This window comes from Zootoca vivipara, chromosome 8 (genome assembly GCF_963506605.1).
Source record: "Zootoca vivipara chromosome 8, rZooViv1.1, whole genome shotgun sequence".
NCBI lineage: Eukaryota > Metazoa > Chordata > Lepidosauria > Squamata > Lacertidae > Zootoca > Zootoca vivipara.
In genome coordinates this window covers 85,124,931-85,148,322 of record NC_083283.1, presented here as the reverse complement: position 1 = coordinate 85,148,322, position 23,392 = coordinate 85,124,931, and the positions used below count along the sequence as shown (strand labels likewise).

Genomic DNA, 23,392 nt, shown 5'->3' with positions numbered 1-23,392 from the left:
CTGGACACACAGTTTTTAACAGAAACAATTAAGGTGGTTTTAAGCTTGTTATTGTTGAGCTTATTGTATTTTTTATACTTGAGAGGTGTCATTATTGTCATTTTCTAAAACAGTAGATTGCATCAAAGAAAATTGTTTCCAAAAAATAAAGGAAATCTAATTTTGCTGTGTAGTTTACATTGTGTACCCTCCTTTCATTTATAGCAGATGGATCAAGAACCAGCTTGTTGTGAGTGCCATGTCTGTAAACAGGAAATCTCAGGCCCCTCTTCTTCAGACACTGAAGTGAAATGTCTTCCTGGTGGGCATCAATTTAGGATGCCAGAAAAACCTGCCCATCCTGCTCTTCATCTTTATCCTCATATCCATGGACAAATGCCACTTCATACTATTCCTCACTTACCTCCTCCACTAATCCATCCTTCTTTATACACTGCTTCCCCCTTTGCACAAAATAAGGTAAGTCTGTCAAAGTGGCAATCTTCAGGGTTCCAGTTAAAAATAATTCTCCAATTCATAGGTTTTTAACCTTTACTGAGTCCACAGCTCCATTGACCAACTGCATTCTTTCTGTGGCACCCCTGTGGGGCTCAGGAGCCCAGTTATGTGATCACTTGTGTACCTGAAGAGCTGGCAGCCTCTCATCTTTTTTCAAACACCCTCCCTTGTGGAGTATTCCTTCAGCCTCCTCTCCTCTCCCCCTGGGCAGCCACTGCTGCTGCCTCTGGTCTCTGAGCCACCGCCATCCCCCAGAGAGTGGTGCCTCCTCACACTGCCCCACAGGAGCCTGGGGAAAAGATGCCCCCAGCCTTAGTAGCCCCACGGAGACTGGCCAAAGTTGAACGTGAGGACAGCACCTTACCATGGGAGGCGACAGTGGGCACTGCTGGGCCTGCATAGCGAAAAGTTTTGCCTTCAACGCCAGGCATTCAGCTCCCAGACAGGCCCTGCACACAGCAAGCACAAGAAAGGACAGTGCCTGCCTGCCTGCTTGCTTACTCAAAGGCTGCCTCAGCTCTTGGTAACCATCACCCCCTGGCCAGCCCCAGAGACACGTTTTTCCAGGGAAGCTTGTAGCCAACAAAGAGCTCTGCAAGACGTAGGCCAATGTGGCCTGCCGCATCCCTGACCATCATTCAAGGTACCCTCAGGTGCCATGACACACTGGGTGAAAACCACCGTGCTAAGTCATTGAACTGGTATTATCAAATGCCACTACCAATGAAACAGTAGCCATTAGATGATAAATTGTCAATTTTACAAAAATCAGGTACTTCCCAGAGACACATTAAACTATGAAATGAATTACTAAAACATTAAGAAATTACATAAAACTTTAGTTTTATATTAAGGTTACCTTTACTATTTAAGAGTGCTACAATGATCTTTTCCTTACAAAATATTCTTTTAAAAATGCATTCACGCCTGCATATACAATACACACATATAGCTGGCTGAAAATCACATAGAAAGATGGGGAAAGTAGGTGATCCTTCTGTCTGTAAGAACATTGTGATCCTGGGGATATCCCATCATTGATCATTCCTTGCTCTCTCTAGCTCAGGTGCATGTGTGTGTCACTAACATTTTCATGCCACGTTTCACATTTGTGAAAGCACCGTGGATATCAGTCACAAAATAGCTGCCATATCTAAAAGAGCAGAAAAAGAGACATTGCCACAAAAAAGCATGGGTGTGCCCCCATTTTTTAAAAAGGCACCTACAGCAGCCATTACTATTATTTGCCATAGAAATAAGAGCTTTCTATATCTCCTCTGTTCGGAAGGGAAGGGAATTCCCTTTTGCATTAGCATTAGCATTCCGTTAAGTGTGGGTATGTTCAATGTAGAATCATAGAACCATAAAATTGGAAGAGACCACAAGGGCCATCCAGTCCAACCCCCTGCCAAGCAGGAAACACCATCAAAGCATTCCTGACAGATGGCTGTCAAGCCTCCGCTTAAAGACCTCCAAAGAAGGAGACTCCACCACACTCCTTGGCAGCAAATTCCACTGTCTAACAGCTCTTACTGTCAGGAAGTTCTTCCTAATGTTTAGGTGGAATCTTCTTTCTTGTAGCTTGAATCCATTGCCCCGTGTCCGCTTCTCTGGAGCAGCAGAAAACAACCTTTCACCCTCTTCTATATGACATCCTTTTATATATTTGAACATGGCTATCATATCACCCCTTAACCTTCTCTTCTCCAGGCTAAACATACCCAGCTCCCTAAGCCATTCCTCATAAGGCATTGTTTTGAGGCCTTTGACCATTTTGGTTGCCCTCCTCTGGACACGTTCCAGCTTGTCAGTATCCTTCTTGAACTGTTGTGCCCAGAACTGGACACAGTATTCCAGGTGAGGTCTGACCAGAGTGGAATACAGTGGTACTGTTACTTCCCTTGATCTAGATCAGGCATCCCCAAACTTCGGCCCTCCAGATGTTTTGGACTACAATTTCCATCTTCCCCGACCACTGGTCCTGTTAGCTAGGGATCATGGGAGTTGTAGGCCAAAACATCTGGAGGGCCACAGTTTGGGGATGCCTGATCTAGATGCTATAATTCTATTGATGCAGCCCAGAATTGCATTGGCTTTTTTAGTTGCTGGATCACACTGTTGACTCATGTCAAGTTTGTGGTCTACCAGGACTCCTAGATACTTTTCACATTTACTGTTCTCAAGCCAGGTGTCACCCATCCTGTATTTGTGCCTTTCATTTTTATTTTATTTTATTGCCCAAGTGTAGTAATTTACATTTCTCCCTGTTAAAATTCATCTTGTCTGCTTTGACCCAGTTGTCTAATTTGTTAAGGTCATTTTGAAGTGTGATCCTGTCCTCTGGGGTATTAGCTACCCTTCCCAATTTGGTGTCATCTGCAAACTTGCTCAGGATGCCCTCAAGCCCATCATCCATGTCATTGATAAAGATGTTGAATAAGATTGGGCCCAAGACAGAACTCTGTGGCACCCCACTAGTCACTTCTCTCCAGGATGAAGAGGAGCCATTGATGAGCACCCTTTGGGTTTGGTCAGTCAGCCAGTTACAAATCCACTGAATGGTAGCATTGTCTAGCCCACATTTTACCAGCTTCTTTACAAGAATATCATGGGGCACCTTGTCAAAGGCCTTGCTGAAATAAAGATAGGCTATACCCAGCATTCGATTCATCTACCAGGCTTGTAATTCTGTCAGAAAATGAGATCAGATTAGTCTGACATGACCTATTTTTCAGAATCCCATGCTGACTTTTAGTGATCACAGTGTTCCTTTCTCGGTACTCACAGACCGTTTGCTTAATGATCTGCTCTAAAATCTTTTCTGGTATTGTTGTCAGGCTGACTGGGCGATAATTGTTTGGGTCCTCTCTTTCCCCCTTTTTGAAAATAGGGACAACATTTGCCCTCCAGTCTGCCGGGACTTCGCCTGTTCTCCAGGAATTTTCAAAGCTTACTGCCAGTGGTTCTGAAATCACCTCTGCCAGTTCTTTTAATGCTCTTGGATGTAGTTCACCTGGCCCTGGAGACTTGAATACATCTAAACTAGCCAAGTATTCTTGCACTACCTCCTTACTTGTTCTGGGCTGTGTTTCTCCTGCTGAATCATCTGCTCCATATTCTTCAGGTCGGGCATTGTTTTCTTTTTTGGAGAAGACTGAGGCAAAGAAGGTATTGAGGAGTTCTGCCCTTTCTCCGTCCCCTGTTCGCATTTCACCATCTTCTCCTCTAAGTGACCCCACTTTCCTTGTTCTTCCTTTTGCTACGGACATACCCATAAAAGCCCTTTTTGTTGCTTTTAAGCTCTCTAGCAAGCCTGAGTTCATTGTGTGCTTTAGCTTTTCTGACTTTGTCTCTACACGTGCTGGCTATTTGTTTGAATTCCTCTCTGGTGGTTTACCCCTTTTTCCATTTTTTGTACATATCCCTTTTAAATCTTAACTCAGTTAAAAGTTCTTTAGATAGCCACCCTGGCTTCTTTAGGCACCTTCCATGTTTCCGTCTCATTGGTATTGCCTGAAGTTGTGCTTTTAATATCTCCCTTTTAAAAAAAACTCCCAACCATCATGAACTCCCTTCCCTTTTAGCATTTCTGTCCATGGGATTTCACCCAGCGTTTCCCCAAACTCCGGCCCTCCAGATGTTTTGGACTACAATTCCCATCTTCCCTGACCACTGGTCCTATTAGCTAGGGATCATGGAGTTGTACGCCAAAACATCTGGAGGGCCGCAGTTTGGGGATGCCTGGTCTAGAATTTGAGTCTTAGTATGCTTGGTTGCTCCTTTCCGCTGTATAATAAACCCCAGAAGAGCATGGTCACTCGCACCTAATGATCCTGCCACTTCTACCCCACTAACCAGGTCATCACTATTGGTTAGGATCAGATCTAAAATGGCTTGTTGCTTCTCCCACTTTCTGGACAATGAAATTGCCTGCAAGGCCAGTGAGCAATCTGTTTGACCTTATGCTCTTGGCTGAGTTTGACATCCAACAAATATCAGGATAGTTGAAATCCCCCATTACTACTATCTCACTTCCTTTTGACTGCTTGGTCATCTGTTCCAGGAAGGCTTCATCTGTGTCCTCAGTTTGGCTTGGGGATCTATAGTAAACTCCCACAATGAGATCACTGTTATTTTTCTCTCCCTTAATTTTGACCCAGATACTTTCAATATGGCTTTGAAGTTTTAAATACTAGATCTCTTCACAGGTATACACATCCCTGACGTATAACGCCACTCCTCCTTTTCTGTTTGGTCCATTTCTCTGAAATAGATTGTATCCCTCTATTACTACATTCCAATCATGAGACTCATCCCACCAGGTTTCAGTGATGCCTATTATGTCATATTTAGTTTGCTGTACCAAGAGCTCAAGTTCATCTTGTTTATTTCCCATGCTCTGTGCATTAGTATACAGTCATTGAAGACCATTTATCATTCCGCCATGTCTCTGATTTAAGGATTTTTTCCTCCCACCACTAAGTGTGTGCTGTTTGCTCCATTTGGTCCTTGACATTTGGATGATCATCTTCAGCACTTGGTAGACTCCTACCTTCAGGACCACTGTCTCCCTCCCCCACATAAGTCAGTTTAAAGCCCTCATGATGAGGTTTTTGAGTTTCATGGCAAAAACATTCCTCCCAACCCTTGTGAGGTGCAGCCCATCACTTGCCAGAATTCCATCTTCAAGAAACTGCAGACCATGATCTAAGAATCCAAACCGTTCCTGCTAGCACCATTTGCGAAGCCAGTTGTTCACTTCCCCTATTTTTCCCTCTCTCCCTGGGCCACGTCGTTCAACTGTATGTATGAGAGGCCAAGCCAGTGCAAAGAGGAAGTGAGTAAGAGGAGCAAACAGCCTCTCATGCATTGTGGATTTTTAAGGGCTGGAACTTCTGTGGGCACCATAAGAGGTACACTGGGCACACTGGGTCCTGCAGGCACCACATTGACCACTGTGCTAGCCTATTTGAATGGAACAGACAGTCTTTTCCAATGGTAATTGGTGCCATCATTACATGTTCCCCAGGAATTTGCTTAGCTGGTTTTCTTAGCTTGGTCTTTTTTGCAGCTGGTAGGACTCCAGCTCTGCAGTCCTGCTGTTAAATTCCTCCATTATCAACCACAGGTGCTAATTTAAATGCCTGGGGCCACCAAACAGAAAGTTATACATGACAGCTGAAGCTCTTGTTCAACATCTCGGAGTACATTCCAACATTGTAGAATCAGTTCAGCACATCCATCACTTTATCTGTATTTGATGAAAAGAAGATACAGAGCTGGGCCTCATCAGTTCCACCTCACTCAGTGTTTTCCTTCGATCTATAGCTACAGGTGGGCTGCAGCTATGGCCCTGTGCTCTACTGCCTATATAGTGACTGCATTGAAATGTCACAGCAAATCATGGTAATGAGGAAGACCTTAGGCTATGAAACAAGAAACTGAAAGCAAGCAAGCAAGCAAGCAAGCAAGCAAGCAAGGAAATGCTTTCAAACACCTTGTTGTCATGCTAGAGGGAAGGCACATGAGCCCAAGGACTGCATAGGCTCATTCTGGTCATTATAAACCATGGCTTACCATGATGTCTGAAAGCAGCTGTTGTATAATGGTATTTTCAGAACAACATGACTCAGTGCATCATTTCCCCTTGTATGTGCCTAATAATTTTGGAGTGGATGTAAACAAGCAGAAGACTAATTAGAAAGTACTCTTGTTGTAGGCCCAGGTTCAGAATAATGGAAACAATCACCAAGCACTCAGTACACCATTCCAAGATAATATCTACCCAAATGGTTTTGGAAGTACCTGTACTACAGACTGGAAGAGTTCTAAATTTTTAAACATCTGGGAATCGGAAGTCATGAATGAGAAAAACTGGAATGCCTCCACCTCTTTACAAGAGGAACTTCCTGGTGAGAGCATAATTCTGCTTTACTCTGAAAAGTAGCAGTTTTATTCTGGATGTTCTAGTAAGGCCCTTGACTGAATTAGATTTACTGCCTGATTCTAATTGGGACAATAGGAGGGAAAGAAGGATCAAATCATGCCCACTTGTTGGGCATGATTGCTGACATGTGGGTCCTTGTTGACCCAGAAGTAATGTGGGGCAGGACAGGGTGCACTCCACTACCGCTTGCAGGGGCCGGAAACAGAACCCCCATGTGAAATTGTTGCTGCCTGTACAGTGGTGCCTCGCTAGATGAATTTAATTCGTTCCACGGGTCTTTTCCTATAATGAAAAATTCGTCTAGCGAATCCCATAGGAATGCATTGAAATTTTTTTGCCCATAGGAATGCATTAATTGAATTTCAATGCATTCCTATGGGAAACCGCGATTCGCTAGACGAATTTTTCATAAAACGAATTTGTCTAGCGAGGCAACCTCCGCTAGAAAAAACCTTTCGTTAAGCGGAAATTTTGTTAAGCAGGGCATTCGTTAAGCGAGGCACCACTGTATAGTAAAACTAGTAGACCTGCAACATGTTGTATTGTAGCTACTGTTTTCCACCCCTCTTCTGTTCCCCGTTCCCCAGTCAGCCAGCATTCTATGGCCACTGAGCATGCTCAGTTCTCATTTGGCTGCTGGGGTTTCTTTGTCCTAAATCTTTTTGTTGTTTTGCACACGTTAAAGTTTCCCTAAGCCTGTTGATTCCTCTCTTTTGTGCGTGGGTTCTGCTGTTTTAATTGCATAAGCAACAGTACTTCTAGCCTGAACTTCTTTGTTTTTTTGAGGTGGGGAAGAACTCAGGCTCCACATCAAAATGCAGTATATTCCTAATGTGTTTGGTTTACCTGCACTTCTGGCTGAAGGTGTTGAAGAAAACAAACCAGCATCAAAGACATTGGTTCTGGCTATAGTTTGCTTCTTACCTCATGTACATTTAAAAAAAAGTTTTTTAACATATAAATATGTTGCAACATGGTTCTTTAATAAGAATAGCACAGCCCTCCAATAAATGCTCTGCTATCATATTTTAAAATGTTTTAGTGCTTTATAGATTGTATTTTAATGGTTTATAGTATAATGCATTTTATTTCTGCCTTGGGATGGTTTACACGGTGCTTGTAAATACCAAAAGAGGTTTTGGATAGTGGTTCTGTGTTAAAATTATTAACCTGAAATTGCTTTTGGGATTACAAGGAATTATTACATTACTTAAGGTTTTAAACGGAGTAATACCAATTCTAAACATATTTCTGATTCTATATATCTATGTTACAGCTACAGGTAGGTAGCCGTGTTGGTCTGACGTAGTCGAAACAAAATAAAAAAATTCCTTCCAGCAGCACCTTAGAGACCAACTAAGTTTGTCATTGGTATGAGCTTTCGTGTGCATGCACACTTCTTCAGATACACTGAAACAGAATAGTGAGAGGGTGGAGAGGGGTATGTTACAGCTGATAGCATAAGAAGTCTTTAGCTTTCATTCATTCCAGACATATTCTGTGAACCGCCCTGAGACCTCTGGGTATAGGGCGGTATATAAATTTGTGTGTGTGTGTGTGTATACCCATCTAGGTGACATTAATGCAGTGTTAATAATGCTAAACAGCTGAACTAGTTTGTCTCTTTCTTCAATTTAAAGGAAGTGCTGCTGCAGCAGCATCTCTTTCAGAACTGATATCTAATGTACTTCCTAGAAATGAAGGAATAACTGAGAGCAAAAAAAGGGAAAATATTTTAAAGAAAAAATGTCTGTATCATTGTCAAGATGCGTCTTTTATGGACACTAAAAAAGTAGTGATGGCAACATCTTCAGCAACCTCTTCTGTTTCATGCACTGCTACCACAGTACAGTCAAGCAACAACCAGTTTAAAGTTTCATCTAAAAGATCGTCATCACTAGGTAAATATTAAATACACTTGTTATCCTGCTTATTAGCCAACAGAGTTCCCAAAGCAGCTTACATAAACATTTAAAGTCAGTTAAAAGTCATAGAATCATAGAGTTGGAAGGGACCCCACCGGTCATCTAGTCCAGACCCCTGCAATGCAGGAATCTCAGCTAAAGCATCCAAGACAGATGGCCACCCAATCTCTGCTTTAAAACCTCCAAGGAAAGACAATCCACCACCTCCCAAGGGAGACAATTCCCATGAGCATCTACTTGGCCACTGTGAGAAGAAAATGCTGGACTTTGGGCCTTAGAACTGATCCAACTGGTTCATATTTTCTAACGTTTAAATATCACACAAGAACTAGCAGAGGAAAAAAGGAAGAGGGCAAACATAGGTAACAAGAAACGTAGAATTGATAGCCAAAGGGAAAAAATGGACAAGAGCAAACCAAAATAAAAGCAGAGCTAAAACAAAAGATAAACAATTTCAGTTGAACCCAAAAGTTGTTGGAAAGATCTGGTGCTTGACTTTACATCTAGATCTGACTTCAGGGTATGCTAAAGTTTGGCCCCACAACTGAAAAGTCCCTGTTTCTAGTTAATGTCTGCCAATATGAGTCGTCTTTTACAACAACAAATGGCAACATAAGACCCAATCACATATGAAAACAATACTTGTACTGTGCTCTCAAATATCAGTGCATGTAATAGTTAATAACCAAACATACAGATAAACTTTTACAATGTTCTAAACAGAGTACTAGTGAAAGTGCTTTTTGCCTACACCCAGGGTTGTTTTTTTTAATGTTTCATGTGTAATTAACTTCTGGTCTGGCGTGCTCTGGTCCATGGGGTCACGAAGAGTCGGACACGACTAAACGACTAAACAACAACAACTTCTGGTTATTTGGTATATTTTCTGTTGGAATTCCATATTAAGTTGATGATAAGGGAAATGCCTCCTGCTACAACTCCATAACAAACTTTCTACAAAACACATTACTACTTGCATACTATTACACCAACTTATAGTCTTAGCTTTTTATAAATAAAAAAGGAGTGCCAAACAAATATGTAATATGACAAGGCCATCTACATGGCTCGCCAGCTTATCTTTCATTAGCCCAAAGACTCGACAGATACCACTTCAGGCTATGCTTGCATTCATATCATCTGCAACAATCACATCCTTAAAATAATAATCACTTTTAAGGTATAGCCTGTGACTAAAAACAGCTGCTATAAAAGTGCCAGCAGATCAAAATTTTCATTCAGCTCATTAGGGGTTACAGTTTGTAAAGGAAAAATCCAATAGGCTTCTTGCTAGCCGAGTAAAATGTGGGGACTTTGCACTTTTTAAGTAGAAATAATTTGTTCAGTCACTAGAAACCTTGCATTTTCAGGAAAATTATTTTCCAGAGAATGTGTTAGAAGAGCCTCAATAGTTTAGTTCTGATCTTTGTTCTCTAACCTGTAATCTGAGGATTTCCTTGTCCATCCTATGTTTACAAAAGAGGAATGACACTAAATTGCATAAATCACATTGACATGCAGTAAAATCTCTCAATGTAAAACTTTACCATCATTAGGATTTGTAAATTGTTGAAATGTGGGAGATGGAGACAGAAAGAATTTTCTCTGGCGTTCACTCATAAAGTTAGGCATACAGGTTTTATCATAAGTCACAGTATTTGATAGACAGCCTGTCAGATAATTCTGCTTACATGTTCCATTACCATGTGAAATTAAGTATGCCTGAGACCAAACTTCCCATCTTTCTTCCCAAGTTCCTTTCTACGTACTGTATATTTCTTATACAGGTTCCTGTTTGTTCCCAAACTCAGAATAAACTAACCCTTTCAGCATACTCTATAGCAGGTATCCCCAAACTGTGGCCCTCCAGATGTTTTGGCCTACAACTCCCATGATCCCTAGCTAACAGGACCAGTGGTCAGGGATGATGGGAATTGTAGTCCAAAACATCTGGAGGGCCAGAGTTTGAGGATGCCTGCTCCATAGCCTTTCCCTCTGCTTCTCTACTCTCAGCTGTATGTCAATCTCCTGTCCCTGCCCAAATGACTCTGCCCCTTGCTGCAATGTATGTCTTATAAGATAGCTTTGTAATGTCACCCCCCCCTTTCTCTTTCAAACTGGGAATACTGTATAGAATTGTGCCCAGAACACTCACAAGTGAAGTTCATTTCAGTTATCTCTGTGCTGAGAGATACCATACAACAAGCATGCAAACAAGCAAAAACTAGATTATAAATTCTATTCAAATTTCAGAAATGACTGCCAGTGAAATGAAGACATTATTAACGTTGAGAATATGAGGTAACTTTTCTTTCTTGTATTTAGGTGATGTATTCCACAATATCAGTTCAGAGGATCCCAGATGTTCTGCATTAGCTGCATCTCAAAATCCCACAAATTTTGTGCCACTTCCTTTCCTTTCTCCAGCTTCTACTCCCCAACTGCCAAATGCTAATGCTTCATCTTTCTCCAGAGCTACCACAACTGCACCCAGCTTTGTGGATTCCCATTCAGGTCTTTATCCCATGACAGTTCCACCTCTTTCAACCACAGAGAGCTTAATTAGTGCTCCATCAAGTGTTTGCAGGTGAGATTTTGTTTGTCTTTACATTTTTATTTAAAAATAGAAGTTTAAAAACTGCAACATGGCTATAAGATGTGATTAATATATGGCTGCCAACACCATATAACACCGGTCCTGAAAGACCTATATTGGCTCCCAGTACGTTTCCAGCACAATTCAAAGTGTTGGTGCTGACATTCAAAGCCCCAAATGGTCTCGGCCCAGCTGAAGGAGCGTCTCCACCCCCAGCGTTCTGCCCGGACACTGAGGTCTTCCTCCGGGGGCCTTCTGGCGGTTCCCTCACTGCGAGAAGTGAGGTTACAGGGAACCAGGCAGGGGCCTTCTCGGTAGTGGCGCCTGCCCTGTGGATGTCAAGGAAATAAACAACAATCTGACTTTTAGAAGACATCTGAAAGCAGCCCTGTTTAGGGAGGTTTTTAATGTTTGATGTTTTATTGTGTTTTTAATTATGTTGGGGGCCACGCAGAGTGGCTGAGAAAACCTAGCCAGATGGGTGGTGTATAAATAATAAATTATTGTTCCTGTTATTATTCTTGCCTTTAGAATTTATTTATTTATTTGCTTGTTAATTCATTGGTTTTTTTAAAAAAATAACTTTTATTAGTTTTCCAATATTATTCCAATAATTAGCCACATTATAACAATACTAATTCATATCCACTTAATACAGTTATTAATACAAATTATTCAAATTCCAAATTATACATTTTAATTCAAGCACATGCTAGGTTTGATGGCTTCCTGATTTTTTTTTATGTGTTCCAAAATCTCACTTACATTCCAGTTATAATGATAACCCCCTATAAAACAGCTGCAGTCTTAATGATTTCTATTTATGTTGTTTCATTAAATAATTTATAAAACTTCAAGTGAGGAACTTGTAGGTGTTGTCATTGTTCTTTCCTGCATGTGGCAATCAATTTGTCCACTCCCTTTTTCTTTTTGCCCATATATGATGCTGTGTCTTTCTTTCCTCTAACTGTTGCTGTTACCCATCACAATTTGGGTGGAGCTGTTGTCCCATTGTTTTCCAAAAGCCTCTGCATTGCTATTCGTTGTTTTGCACAGAGAACACTCACAGCAGCTTCCTAGACTCTCTGTCCCAGTAAATAAACTGTTCTCGCCTTTTTTCCCTCAGCCTGGGAAGAGTGGTATATGATTCCTTACAGCTGAGAATTTATAGCTAATTCAAGATACATTAAATCCAAGTCCTCTCAGTCTTTTTTCCACTTTCCTTTGTAGCTAGTAGAGGGTGGGTGGGGTTGCTTTATATTTCCGACATAGTCTGTTTGAAGTAGTCTTCCTTTTGTTTCAGTTTCCATTTTTGTTGTTAAATTCCATTTTAATAATCCACTTTCTTCCAACCTCACTTGTACATTTATATTTTTTACTTGCATTCCAAAGAGGGTTGCCAAATCATAAATGTGTGTGTATATATATATATTAAATAAGCCAACCATGGGCTCCCCTCCTTCCACCATCTCTGGCACCGAATGAAATATTAGCTGTTCCGTTCATACCTTTAATCCATGCACCTGGGTTGTCCTACAGTTTGTAAACTCATCTCTTTTAGCACACGCCTGTACTTCAATCTCCAATTAAAATTCAATTAGCAGGCTAACATCTGCTTCCAGGAATGGAGTCAGGGGGTTTCGGTGTTGCAGAAAACTTGCAGCTGAGGTTCTTCCTTGGATGTTACGACGTCGACGCCGCAGCTGCAGGGCCTTGGAGGTCACATTGGAGGCCTTGTGAGATCTGACACAACCACCGGTTTATACCAGAAGTCATGTTCAGAAACCTGGCAGGGCCTTAGATGTTGCTTCCAAGACCTCACGGCGCCTTTCGTCCAACATTACTTCCGGTTTCTTTTCTTTTTTTAAATTATTATTTTTATTTATAATTTTCATTATTACTTTTCCAAAATCACATTCAAATATACATTTCCACTGGTAATATCTTTCTTTCAATAAAAACATTCAGTTCTCTTCTTCCCCTTCCCTGGTTCCTTTTATTTTCCTACCATTCCTGCATATTCTTATATATCCATTTAGTTCACTTCCTCCCCTTATTCTTCCTTTACTATATATTATACTGTTGAATTTAGTTTAATCCTGCTAGCGTTTTCACTTGTTTACAGTTATTTTCAAAATGCTCCCCCCAAAAAATCAGCTACTCTTTGTATGCTAGATCTTCTTGCTCTCTTATTTTACTTGTTAGACCTGCTAACTCTGCATATTCTATCATTTTTAATTGCCAATTCTCCTTATCAGGGACTTTATTATTCACTTCCAAGGCTTCGCGGGGCAGGGTCTTGGATGTCACCTCAGAGGTCGCTACAGGCCTCCAATGCGACTTCTGGTAGAAACCGGAAGTTGCATCGGAGCCGCGCGGTGGGGGTGCTCAGCACCCACACAAAAATTGTGGGTGCCCTAGCACCCAGAGCCCCCTAGAGTTGGCACAGTGTATAGAATAGGACCCACTTCATGATATGCATGGAGTGTTATACTTGGTTGATTGTTTTCCTGTTGCTTTCTAGAGTGATTTAAGAAACTGGGTTAAAATATCAGTTTTCTGCTTTAATGTAGTGATCCTGACTGTGAAGGCCATCATTGTGAGAACAGCCGTGTATATAACCATCAACAGTATGATGGTGAGGAGAGCCAAGATGAAGATAGCTGCTCAGAGCATAGCTCTAGTACCTCAACATCCACAAACCAAAAAGAAGGAAAATACTGCGACTGTTGCTACTGTGAATTCTTTGGTCATGGAGGAGTAAGTAATCCACCACAGATTTTATTTTTAGGTGCTGCCACTTGCATTTCACTCTACTGTTGTTTTGGCCCAAAATTCAGAAATAAATAATTGCAAAATAAGACGACCCCCAATTTTAAACTTAAATTTTTTTGGGAGGGGGAATATAGTCTTATACATGGAAAAATATAGTAATTCCCACTTCATGTTAGGCATTGTGGAGAGTCAACAGCAGAGGGAGAGACTCACTGCTTCTGAACAGAAGATCCGAGGCTAAATTCCTGGTTTCTCCAGAGAGGACTACCATGTTTGCCCTATTTTAAGACGTAGTCATAAAATAAGCCGTAGCAGGATTTTTAAGGATTTGTGAAATATAAGACATACCTCTGCGTCGCGCGGAGCGAGACCGCCGAGCGCCCCAGCCAGCCAGCAGGACCCAGCACACCGGCCGCAGGAGGAGGAGGCAGCCTTCAGGGTCCGTGCCCAGCAGCGCCGCGCCGGATCAAGGAGGAGGCCTGCCGGGTTGGCGCCCAGCAGCGCCGCACGGAGCCGGTCTGCAGAGTCGGCACCCAGCAGCGGCACAGTGGATTGAGGAAGCGGTGCTGCTGGGCGCCGACCCTTCAGGCCGCTTCCTTGATCCGGCGCCGGATGTTTAATGTTTAATAGATTGTTGTGTTTTATTCTTCTGTTGGAAGCCGCACAGAGTGGCTGGGGAGACCCGGCCAGATGGGCGGGGTATAAATAATATATATATATATATATTTTAATTTTTTGTAATCTTTATTGGATTAAAAATCAATATAAAACAAAACAATCCTCTAAAATATAAACAAAATCAATACATACATAGATAATCATACAATTTCAAACAAAACTTACTCCATCTTCTCAAATATATCGTCAACTTGTCTTATATATCTTCCATTCTGTCTTCACATCTTCTTTTGTAACTCGACTTCCCCTTCTCTTCTATCCTGACTATAAAATTATTTATCTTCCTACTGCTTCCGTTATCTTTCCTCCTTGGAATACTACAAAATATTGGTTTCAAACCCAAGTTCTTTTAAATATACTCCAAATTTTCCCCAATTGTCAATAAATTTTTTATTGGAACCGCCCCTAATCGAATTCGTCAATATAACCGATTAATTTCTCCTGCCAATCTCTAATGGTGGGTACTTCCTTACTTTTCCATAATTTTGCAATTAAAATTCTCGCCGCCGCTACTGAGTATAAAAATATCTTTTCGTCTTTTTTTGCCACTTCCTCTTCAACCATTCCTAATAGGAAAGATTCTGGAGTCTTCTTTATGTTGTATTTAAATATTTTCTTTAACTCTTCTAACACTCCATTCCAGAAAGGTTTAATTTTTGGGCAGTGCCACCAGATATGTAGGAACGTACCTACTTCTCTTTCACACCTCCAACAATGATTGTCTTTAACTTTATACATTTTATAAATTTTGACTGGCGTCAGATACCACTTATAGAACATTTTTATTAAATTTTCTCTAATTGTTTCTGACGCCGTGAATTTCCATGTTACACTCCAGAGTTTTTCCCACTTATCCATTTCTATTACTTTCCCTAGATCCATTGCCCACTTCGTCATTGTCTCCTTCACGGCTTCATCCTTCACTTCCCATTCTAGAATGGTGTTATACACTTTGGATATGATTTTCCGTTCACTTTGTAATAGACTTTTTTCAAGTAGGGATGGTTCGGACATAAACCCTCCTTTTTTCATATCTTCTTGAAACCTACTATTTAATTGATAATATTGGAGCCACCCTGCCAATTGTTGCTTAACATCTTCATATTTTTTAATTATAAATACCCCTTCTTTTTCCTCTATTAAGTCCTTATACTTTATCCATTTTCCATCATTATTTACTTTTTTCACTGTTATAGGTGACAACCATTTTGGTGTCTTCGGTTCCATCAGGGGTTTATGTCTTTCCCATACCTTCAATAGAGATTTTTTAATAACATGCGTGTTAAACCCTTTATGTATTTTTACCTTTTCATCCTGCAAGTAGGCATGCCAACCCCATTTGTTTTGAAATCCTTCTAGATCTAATAGTTCGTGGTTTTCCAAGGTAATCCATTCCTTTATCCAAAGAAAGCTTGCGGCATCATGATAGATTTTTAGGTTAGGGAGCCCCAATCCTCCTCTCTCTTTTATGTCGGTTAATAATTTAAATTTTACTCTGGCTGGTTTATTGTTCCAAATGAATTTGGATAGATCTTTATTCCATTGTTTAAAAATTCCACTTCCTGTTCCTAAGATTGGGAGCATTTGAAATATGAACAACATTCTCGGTAGAACATTCATTTTAATGGTTGCTATTTTGCCCAGAAGTGATAGATTTAATCTTTTCCATATTTCTAAATCTTTTTTAACCTCGTTCCAAATTTTAACATAGTTATCCTTCACCAAATTATTAGTATTGTTAGAAACCCAAATTCCTAAATATTTAGCCTTTTTAACCACCTTCAATCCTACTCTCTTCTTCTTCTTCTTCTTCTTCTTATTATTATTCCTCGATCCAGTACTCCGCGCAGCAGTCAAGCCATGCTGGGCCATCTTCAAGGGCCTGGAAGGAGTTGTGCAGCTCTGCCCATGTTGCCTTTTAAGCCTGATTATTTGTGTTTTGCAAAGTTCTCCTATATGGACATCTTTTTAACTACCTTTGTTTTTGAATGCTAAAATTCAAGTGATTTTTCAGTATTTACTATGAGTTTATAAATTTTCTGTTAGCCACCAGCAGCACCAACTAGTAGGAATTATGCTGAAATGAGAGAAAAACTTCGCTTACGTTTAACAAAGAAGAAAGAGGGACAACCCAGGCAACCAGAGCTGATACAAGATAGGGAAAGTGTTGTTGATCATCGAAAAGTAGAGGACTTGCTGCAGTTTATAAACAGCCCTGAGACTAAGCCAGTTAGCAGCTCACGCACAGCCAAAAGAGCAAGGCATAAGCAAAAAAAGGTAAGCCTAGACTTGTATTTAAGGTAGCCATTTATTGAAAGGCATGAAAATGAGCTACTCAGGACATTTCAGTAGTGGTGATACTATTTTTTAAATGTTTCACAAATTTATTTTCAGAGATGACTTTTGGGTCTTAAGTTTTAACTTGTTGCGTTGTTACTTTTGTTTTATTAGTAGATTGTTTAAGTTGTTGTTGTTGTGAGAGGCCACTTTGGACTCTTTGGAGAGCAAACTGCGTTCAAATGCTTTAATATCTAAGTAGACTAATTGAAACTAATGAGCATAAGTAAGTTAGGTCCATTAATATCAGTGGTTCTACTCTCACTAAAATTTAGTTGAATCCCAGCCAGTGCGTGCTATATGAGCTATATCAAAACTACAGTATATTTCTGTATCTTCAGGAAGAATTAAATACAGCACTAAGCAGATTTCCTGATGGAAAATGTTTGCTGCTTTGAGGCTTTCCCACCCAACCGAGACAATTGGGGGAGGGGGAGAAGGTCCCCTTGCAATAGTTGAAGTCCTTGCATGGGCTTCTACTGGTATGATCAGAATCCAGCCCTACATCAACTTACGTTGCCATTTTAAGAAAGGTAAACTGTTGTCTTCCCAGTTAAAAGAAAAGTCCCACATTGAAACTAAAGCTAGAGAAAAGGAATATCATCAGCTACTAGAACAGCAACAGCAAGAAGATAGAGGGGCACAACAACTGCAAGAGTTACAAGACATTAAGAAAAAGAAGAAAGAGAGGACCAGCACAAACTGCAAACAAGTGCAGGTGCATACTCAGAATTGCCAAGTAATGATGAAGCCTTCCCCTGACATCCCAGAAAACATTCAGAATGAATTCCTTGATGAAATAGAAACGTCATGTGAATTACTTTCTAAACATGCAGATCATGTTGAACAGGGGCAAGTTTATGAAAAGTGCTTTGACCCATCAAATCCGATAAATGGTAGAGACTCAAAATTGCTTTTCAATACGGAGATGACTGTGAAATCACATGAACCCCTTTCTTTGCTTCTTAACATAATGCATCATCACACAGAAGATAACAACAAAGAGCAGATAACACAAATAAATGATCTGTTTTCTCAACGATTGAAAAAGTCTTCCAAAGCAACTGATATACAGACTCCACCTAAAATAAAAAACAAAATAAATTCTAAAATTAAAGTGACAGAACTTCAGTCACTTGTTGTCTCCAAAAAAGAGGAGAAAAAAGTAAGCACAAATAAATCAAAGCAAATTAATTCTGTGACAAAGCCACCTTTTGTGAGAGGCTCCTTTTTTCAAAATGAACAGCTGCATAATAAGCTTCTACTACAAGAGTCTCCACAGCCAAAAGGCAAGAGCAAGAAAAATAAGAAAAAGAAAAGTGACAAAGGGAACTCCTCAATTGGTAAGCCTCTATTTAATTAGCTAGTTGTGTATTTTAAATAGTTTAATGCTTCCAAAACATCTCTGGTCACATTGAGGACATTTCTCAACTAAGCACAGTCACCTTCTGTGCTTAGTTGAGGAGTGTTGTAGCTCAGAGGTAGAGCACATGATTTGCATGGGAAAGATCCCTGGTTCAACCCCTGTCATCTCCAGGTGGGGCCTAGAAAAGCCTCTCTCACACTGCAGGTCAGTGCAGACAATACTAAGCTAGATGGACCTGATGGTCTGACTCATTTTAAGGCAGCATCATATGTGTCCAACAGTCTTTTTTTTATATCTTGTGCAACACACAAGTACACCCCCAGTGCATAGGCGCCAACTTTTAAAAAAACAACAACATAATCTGGCTTCCCTCTCTTTCATTCATACTCCATTCAGCAACTAAGCTTGAAAAAAGCACATGAGAATTTCTTTCCCTAGCCCTGAATGCTAGCCCTCCATTTTCATGGAGATTGCAGCTGGGGCAAGGGAAAGCTAATTTCTCTCTCCAGGTGCGATCATCATGCAGATTCCTACTCACCCCATTCTTGAAAACAGCCTTCCATTGACATAAATAGCAAGCTGTTTTCAAGCCTATTTGTCACCTGGGGGTGGGGTGGTTTTTGGTGGGAGAATTGTAGCACATGAGGAAAGAGGAGCCAGCTTTCCCCTCCTGTGCCGCAGTTGCGCTTGAACGTAGTTTCCCATTGGCACTAACAGAAGATTCCTGCTATGGCAGAGGGCAGGTAGTGGTGAAGGGAATGCCTGGCAAAATGGGAATACCCCACGCACCACAGTTACCTCTGCCTTGGGGTGCCTCTCGCTGGCCCCATTTCAGTGGTTACTGGTCACGTTACAGAAGTCCCCAACTTAAACTTAAGAATGTGCCTAAGTTCTAAAGACCAAAGTTCTTAAATATCCTAAACCAGATTAAAAGGCTTAATTACTTCAGGTTGCATGTTTCCATTTGTTTCCTTGGGAAAAGAGGCAATTGAAAATACTATAATCTTGTTTTTAAAATTTGGTTTTTGCAGATGATGTGTTTTTGCCCAAAGATGTTGACCTAGACAGTGTGGAAATGGATGAAACTGAGCGGGAAGTTGAACATTTTAAAAGGTAAGTAAGCGCCATATGTCTGACTTGTTGCTATTATGGCCCAAATAAAAACTCCCATCCGGTTTTAGGCATAGCCAAATAGCACCTAGGGTTGCATTCTGTTGAGGTATGGTTGTGCCCAGGCAACTCTCTCTACTGGTGGAACAGTGTATTCAAGGCATTGATACTGAGATCAACTAAGAAGTGAGCTAGACAGGCAACAAATGCAAGTGGTAGATTGAGCTTCCAGGGTCACAAGTTGTGTTTACTTGCCTTAAAAAAGGACAAGTATCCTTACAACAGAAGGTAGGTTAAGAACTTCAGCTAGATCTCTGGGCAGTTTGAAGTAGATCAGCTAAGCTTTGTGATTCTCAAATGTCTAAAATGGCAGCAACTAAGAAGCTCCCTTCACCTCGCAAAAGAAAAAAAAAGAGGTTTTCTGGGAAATACAGTGGTATCTCTGGTTAAGAATTTAATTCATTCCAGAGGTCCATTCTTAACCAGAAACTGTTCTTAACCTGAGGTACCACTTTAGCTAATGACGCCTCCCGCTACCGCCATGCAATTTCTGTTCTCATCCTGAAGCAAAGTTCTTAACCTGAGGTACTACTGTAATGCCTTGGTGGGTGGGAACAGGAGTGGATTTTCCCCCATAAAATAACTTGTGGCCTTTATTGTGGCACTGATAACAAATTTCTGGGCAGAACTTGCAGGCAGTATTCTCCATGTTGATTCTTAGCAGCTCAGGCGAGTGAACACATACTGTTTTGTACCAGTTGGTGACTCTTGGGGTTTTAGTACAGTGGTACCTTGGTTCTCAAACTTAATCCGTTCCGGAAGTCTGTTCCAAAACCAAAACGTTCCAAAACCAAAGCGTTTTATTTTTGAAATTTACCAGTGGCTGCTGCATTTCCCACCCTTGGCTTATACTCAAGTCAAGAAGTTTTCCCAGTTTTTTGAGGTAAAATTAGGTGCCTTGGCTTATATTTGGATCAGCTTATACTCGAGTATATACGGTAATTTTGATTGGGAGGGCTCAGATGAGTGGTGCAAGGGCAAACGCAGGAAGAAAAAAGGCTTAATTACTATGTGGGGGACTGAAATTTGCTGCACAACAGTGAAAACGGAAGCTCAGGAGCATGTTCGGCTTCTGGGGCAAAGTTCGAAAACCTACTTCCAGGTTTGCAGCATTTGGGTTCTGAGTTGTTCGGGAACTAAGCTGTTCAAAAACCGAGGTACCACTGTATTTAAAACACAGTAGATCCTGCAAGCTTGAGAACTGCCCACCCGTGTCTTATAGTTTCAACTGAGGCGTTCTACTAATAACTTAGGAAGGCTCAACGTTTTTCTCTGCCCAAACTTGCAAGATGCTCTAAGACTATTTCATATTTTTGCAACAGGGGAAACACTAGCCTCCTCCTTTCAGAGGCTGTAGATCAGTGGGTGAATGTGCTGTACAAAACACCATTTTGGTAATATCCACCCAGAGACAGCAGGGGGCAGGATCCTTGCATTGTAGGGGGTTGGACTAGGTGACCCCTGGGTGCCTTTCAGCTCTGCAGTTCTATGATTCCATGTCATACTCCATCCATCAGTGTATAGCCATTCCTCTTATTCATGCATCCATGAGGCCCATCTCTCTCCACCATCCAGCCCCCACCACCTCTCAGCCACCCACATATGGGTATTTGAATACATGCATGCATTTACTCTCTTATCTATCAACACACCCTTCTAATATATAGACACTTGCTTCCCATACAAAAACAGACATCCCACTCATTAAATGCTTGACCAGTAAAGAGTTTGAAGTCAATTTTATTATTCATTTATTTTATTTATGAATCACTTTCCATGAAACATCCTGGATCAATTTAACAATAAAAACATATATAGAAATAAACTTGAAGGCCAAAATAGATACAGACTGACATCAAAATCCCCACTTTAAAAAAAGAAGAAGCACAGTGTCTCTTTTTTAACATCTGAGATGCCACAAGCTGTTATAGTCTCAGACCTTATTTAAATTATTTTATTCTACTAATTCGCTTAGAATTAGGCTAAAAATATTCTTCAGCATACTGAAAGTTTTCCCTTCTGACTTTCCACAGATTAAGACTTCTCATTATAATATATATCCACCATTGCTGAGTGATTTCTTTTTATTTTCATCTGTTACATTGTTAGTAGCGTTCAGTAGCATTTTTATTTTAAAAAGTGTGTCAGTATCTCTCAGGATTCTTCCCAGATGAAACTGTGCACAAGTTTCCAGTGTAGCAGCCTTCTTTTCTGAGCAGCTAGAAGGACTCATAAAACTGTTCACCTTCTTACTTTCTGTGAAAGGCTTATGGGTTCACTCCATTTAGGACCTGTGAATGCTTTGCTTTTTAACTACAAAGCACACTTTATTCACAAGTAGCCCATAACTTCAGTGCTCTGCACTGTTATACAACACCTCTGTAGAAACAGAGAATGGACAAACTAAAACTCACAAAGCAGAAACTTACCCTAATAACTACTTAGATATTATAGCAAAGGAGAGAGAGAGTGGCCGCATATGCCCACTGTTCAGTCTTTCCATTTCCGTAATATTAAATCTTTGGCTGAAGCAAAAAACACATATGTTTATCCCACATGTGTTAACTATGCACCTTCTTGATATATGTTTTTTTCGCAACACATTTATGAGGTAGGTATACTGAAAGCATGATTTGTCCAAGCAGGAAGCAGAGTAGGGATTTTGAGGTTGTACCCAAATAGTACTGCATCTAAAAGAACATTGTAAGCTTAATCATTGGGACTGAGGCATTGGACTCTGCTCCATATATAAAAATGCAGGCATAGTTGCACCAGTGTTTAGGTTCCAAAGACTTTAAAATGAGCACTGGGCATCAGGCAATGTTAGCAGGGTTACTGAAGTCAGCAGTAGAACTGAGATCAAATTCCAATATGGGGGGTCATCATTTTCACATTAGTGCCACCCTTGGGGCCTCTTAGCCCAGGTTCATAGCCTATAGATCTGTCAGCAACACGTTTTTAATAGGAACTGTTATTTGAAATGAGCAAGAGCTGAGGGACCAGAAGCATTGGTTTTGCTTACTGACTTGCCACATTCGCTCATTGCAAAATGCAGACAAAGGTATATTTAAACCCTTTACTTGATACTGTTTTCTTTATTTTTAAAAATACATTAGTTATCATGTCAAATCATTCAGCCTTCTTCCACCCTAGGGTGTGTGTGAATGCACTCTCTTTTTAGCTGAAGTTAAGCAACTGTGCTCAAGTATTAACAAGGTACATTTTAAATAGCTAGTAATTAGAAATCTAATAATTATCAAAGGAAATTGTAATGTAGACATGATGATATATACTTCCTTGGTGTGTATTAGATTTCCTTTATACATATTTCCTTTACAGATTCTGCTTGGATTCTGCGAGACAGACAAGGCAAAGACTTTCCATCAATTGGTCCAACTTTAGCTTGAAGAAAGCTACCTTTGCTGTCCACTAAAGGCGTGTGGATATGAATGTTGTGGGATCTAATTACTAACTGCACTCCCTGTGCTGAGAACTGCTGTGGCCTTGAGACAAATACCTTCATTAGCAGTGCTGTGTGGATCTTCACTGATCATCTAGCCTTTCCCCTGAGTATGCTAGAAGGCTGCAGAATTGCTGCTTTCTAACGTCATATGTTAGTTTCTGTGATTGAAGTCTGTGAATGAGACTTATCTGACTATAGTCTGCAGTTGCTGGAATAGGAACAACAGCATGTTTCCAGTCTCTGGAGATACTTTGGCTTTTCCCATTTTGCTATGACTTGTCCTTCAAACAGAGCAATGAATCCAACTAGTTTTGCTCTTTCCTTATAGACTTCTTTAAAGAAATTGTCATAGAGAAACTTCCTCTTTGGGGACAAGCATTTACTTTCGTTTTTCACAATCTACTGTTGAGAATGTACAAGTTAAGCAATTTGTGTTTTGATTCCCAATTTGTAGCCAGCTTGTGTAAAAATACTTGCAAGAGGAAGTTTAGCAAATGAGTACTTGCATATCAAATCAGTAAAACTGTATAACTGTATTAATGCTGAAGCCTATTGGCTGATTTTTTAACATATTGTTAAATAATATTAAGATCATGCCTTTCTTGTTGAAAGATGGAATACATTAGTAATCACAAAA

The 23,392-nt window shown here is 40.5% G+C and overlaps 1 protein-coding gene across 7 annotated transcripts in view; it reads left to right on the top strand.

Annotated features, from left to right (window-relative positions):
- Window positions 1–23,392, top strand: part of FAM193A (family with sequence similarity 193 member A) — a 40,940-nt gene extending 17,548 nt beyond the window's left edge. For 5 of the 7 annotated variants that reach the window (XM_035103345.2, XM_035103347.2, XM_035103346.2 and 2 more), the window contains 9 exons: window positions 205–459; window positions 6,218–6,410; window positions 8,086–8,346; window positions 10,696–10,957; window positions 13,540–13,726; window positions 16,466–16,696; window positions 17,310–18,099; window positions 19,154–19,235; window positions 22,632–23,392. In XM_035103345.2, coding sequence (XP_034959236.2) covers window positions 205–459; window positions 6,218–6,410; window positions 8,086–8,346; window positions 10,696–10,957; window positions 13,540–13,726; window positions 16,466–16,696; window positions 17,310–18,099; window positions 19,154–19,235; window positions 22,632–22,725 — 2,355 coding nt within the window. In that variant the 3' untranslated portion in view covers window positions 22,726–23,392. The remainder of the gene's footprint in view (window positions 1–204; window positions 460–6,217; window positions 6,411–8,085; window positions 8,347–10,695; window positions 10,958–13,539; window positions 13,727–16,465; window positions 16,697–17,309; window positions 18,100–19,153; window positions 19,236–22,631) is intronic. The other 2 variants (XM_035103348.2, XM_035103352.2) reach the window with 2 other exon arrangements.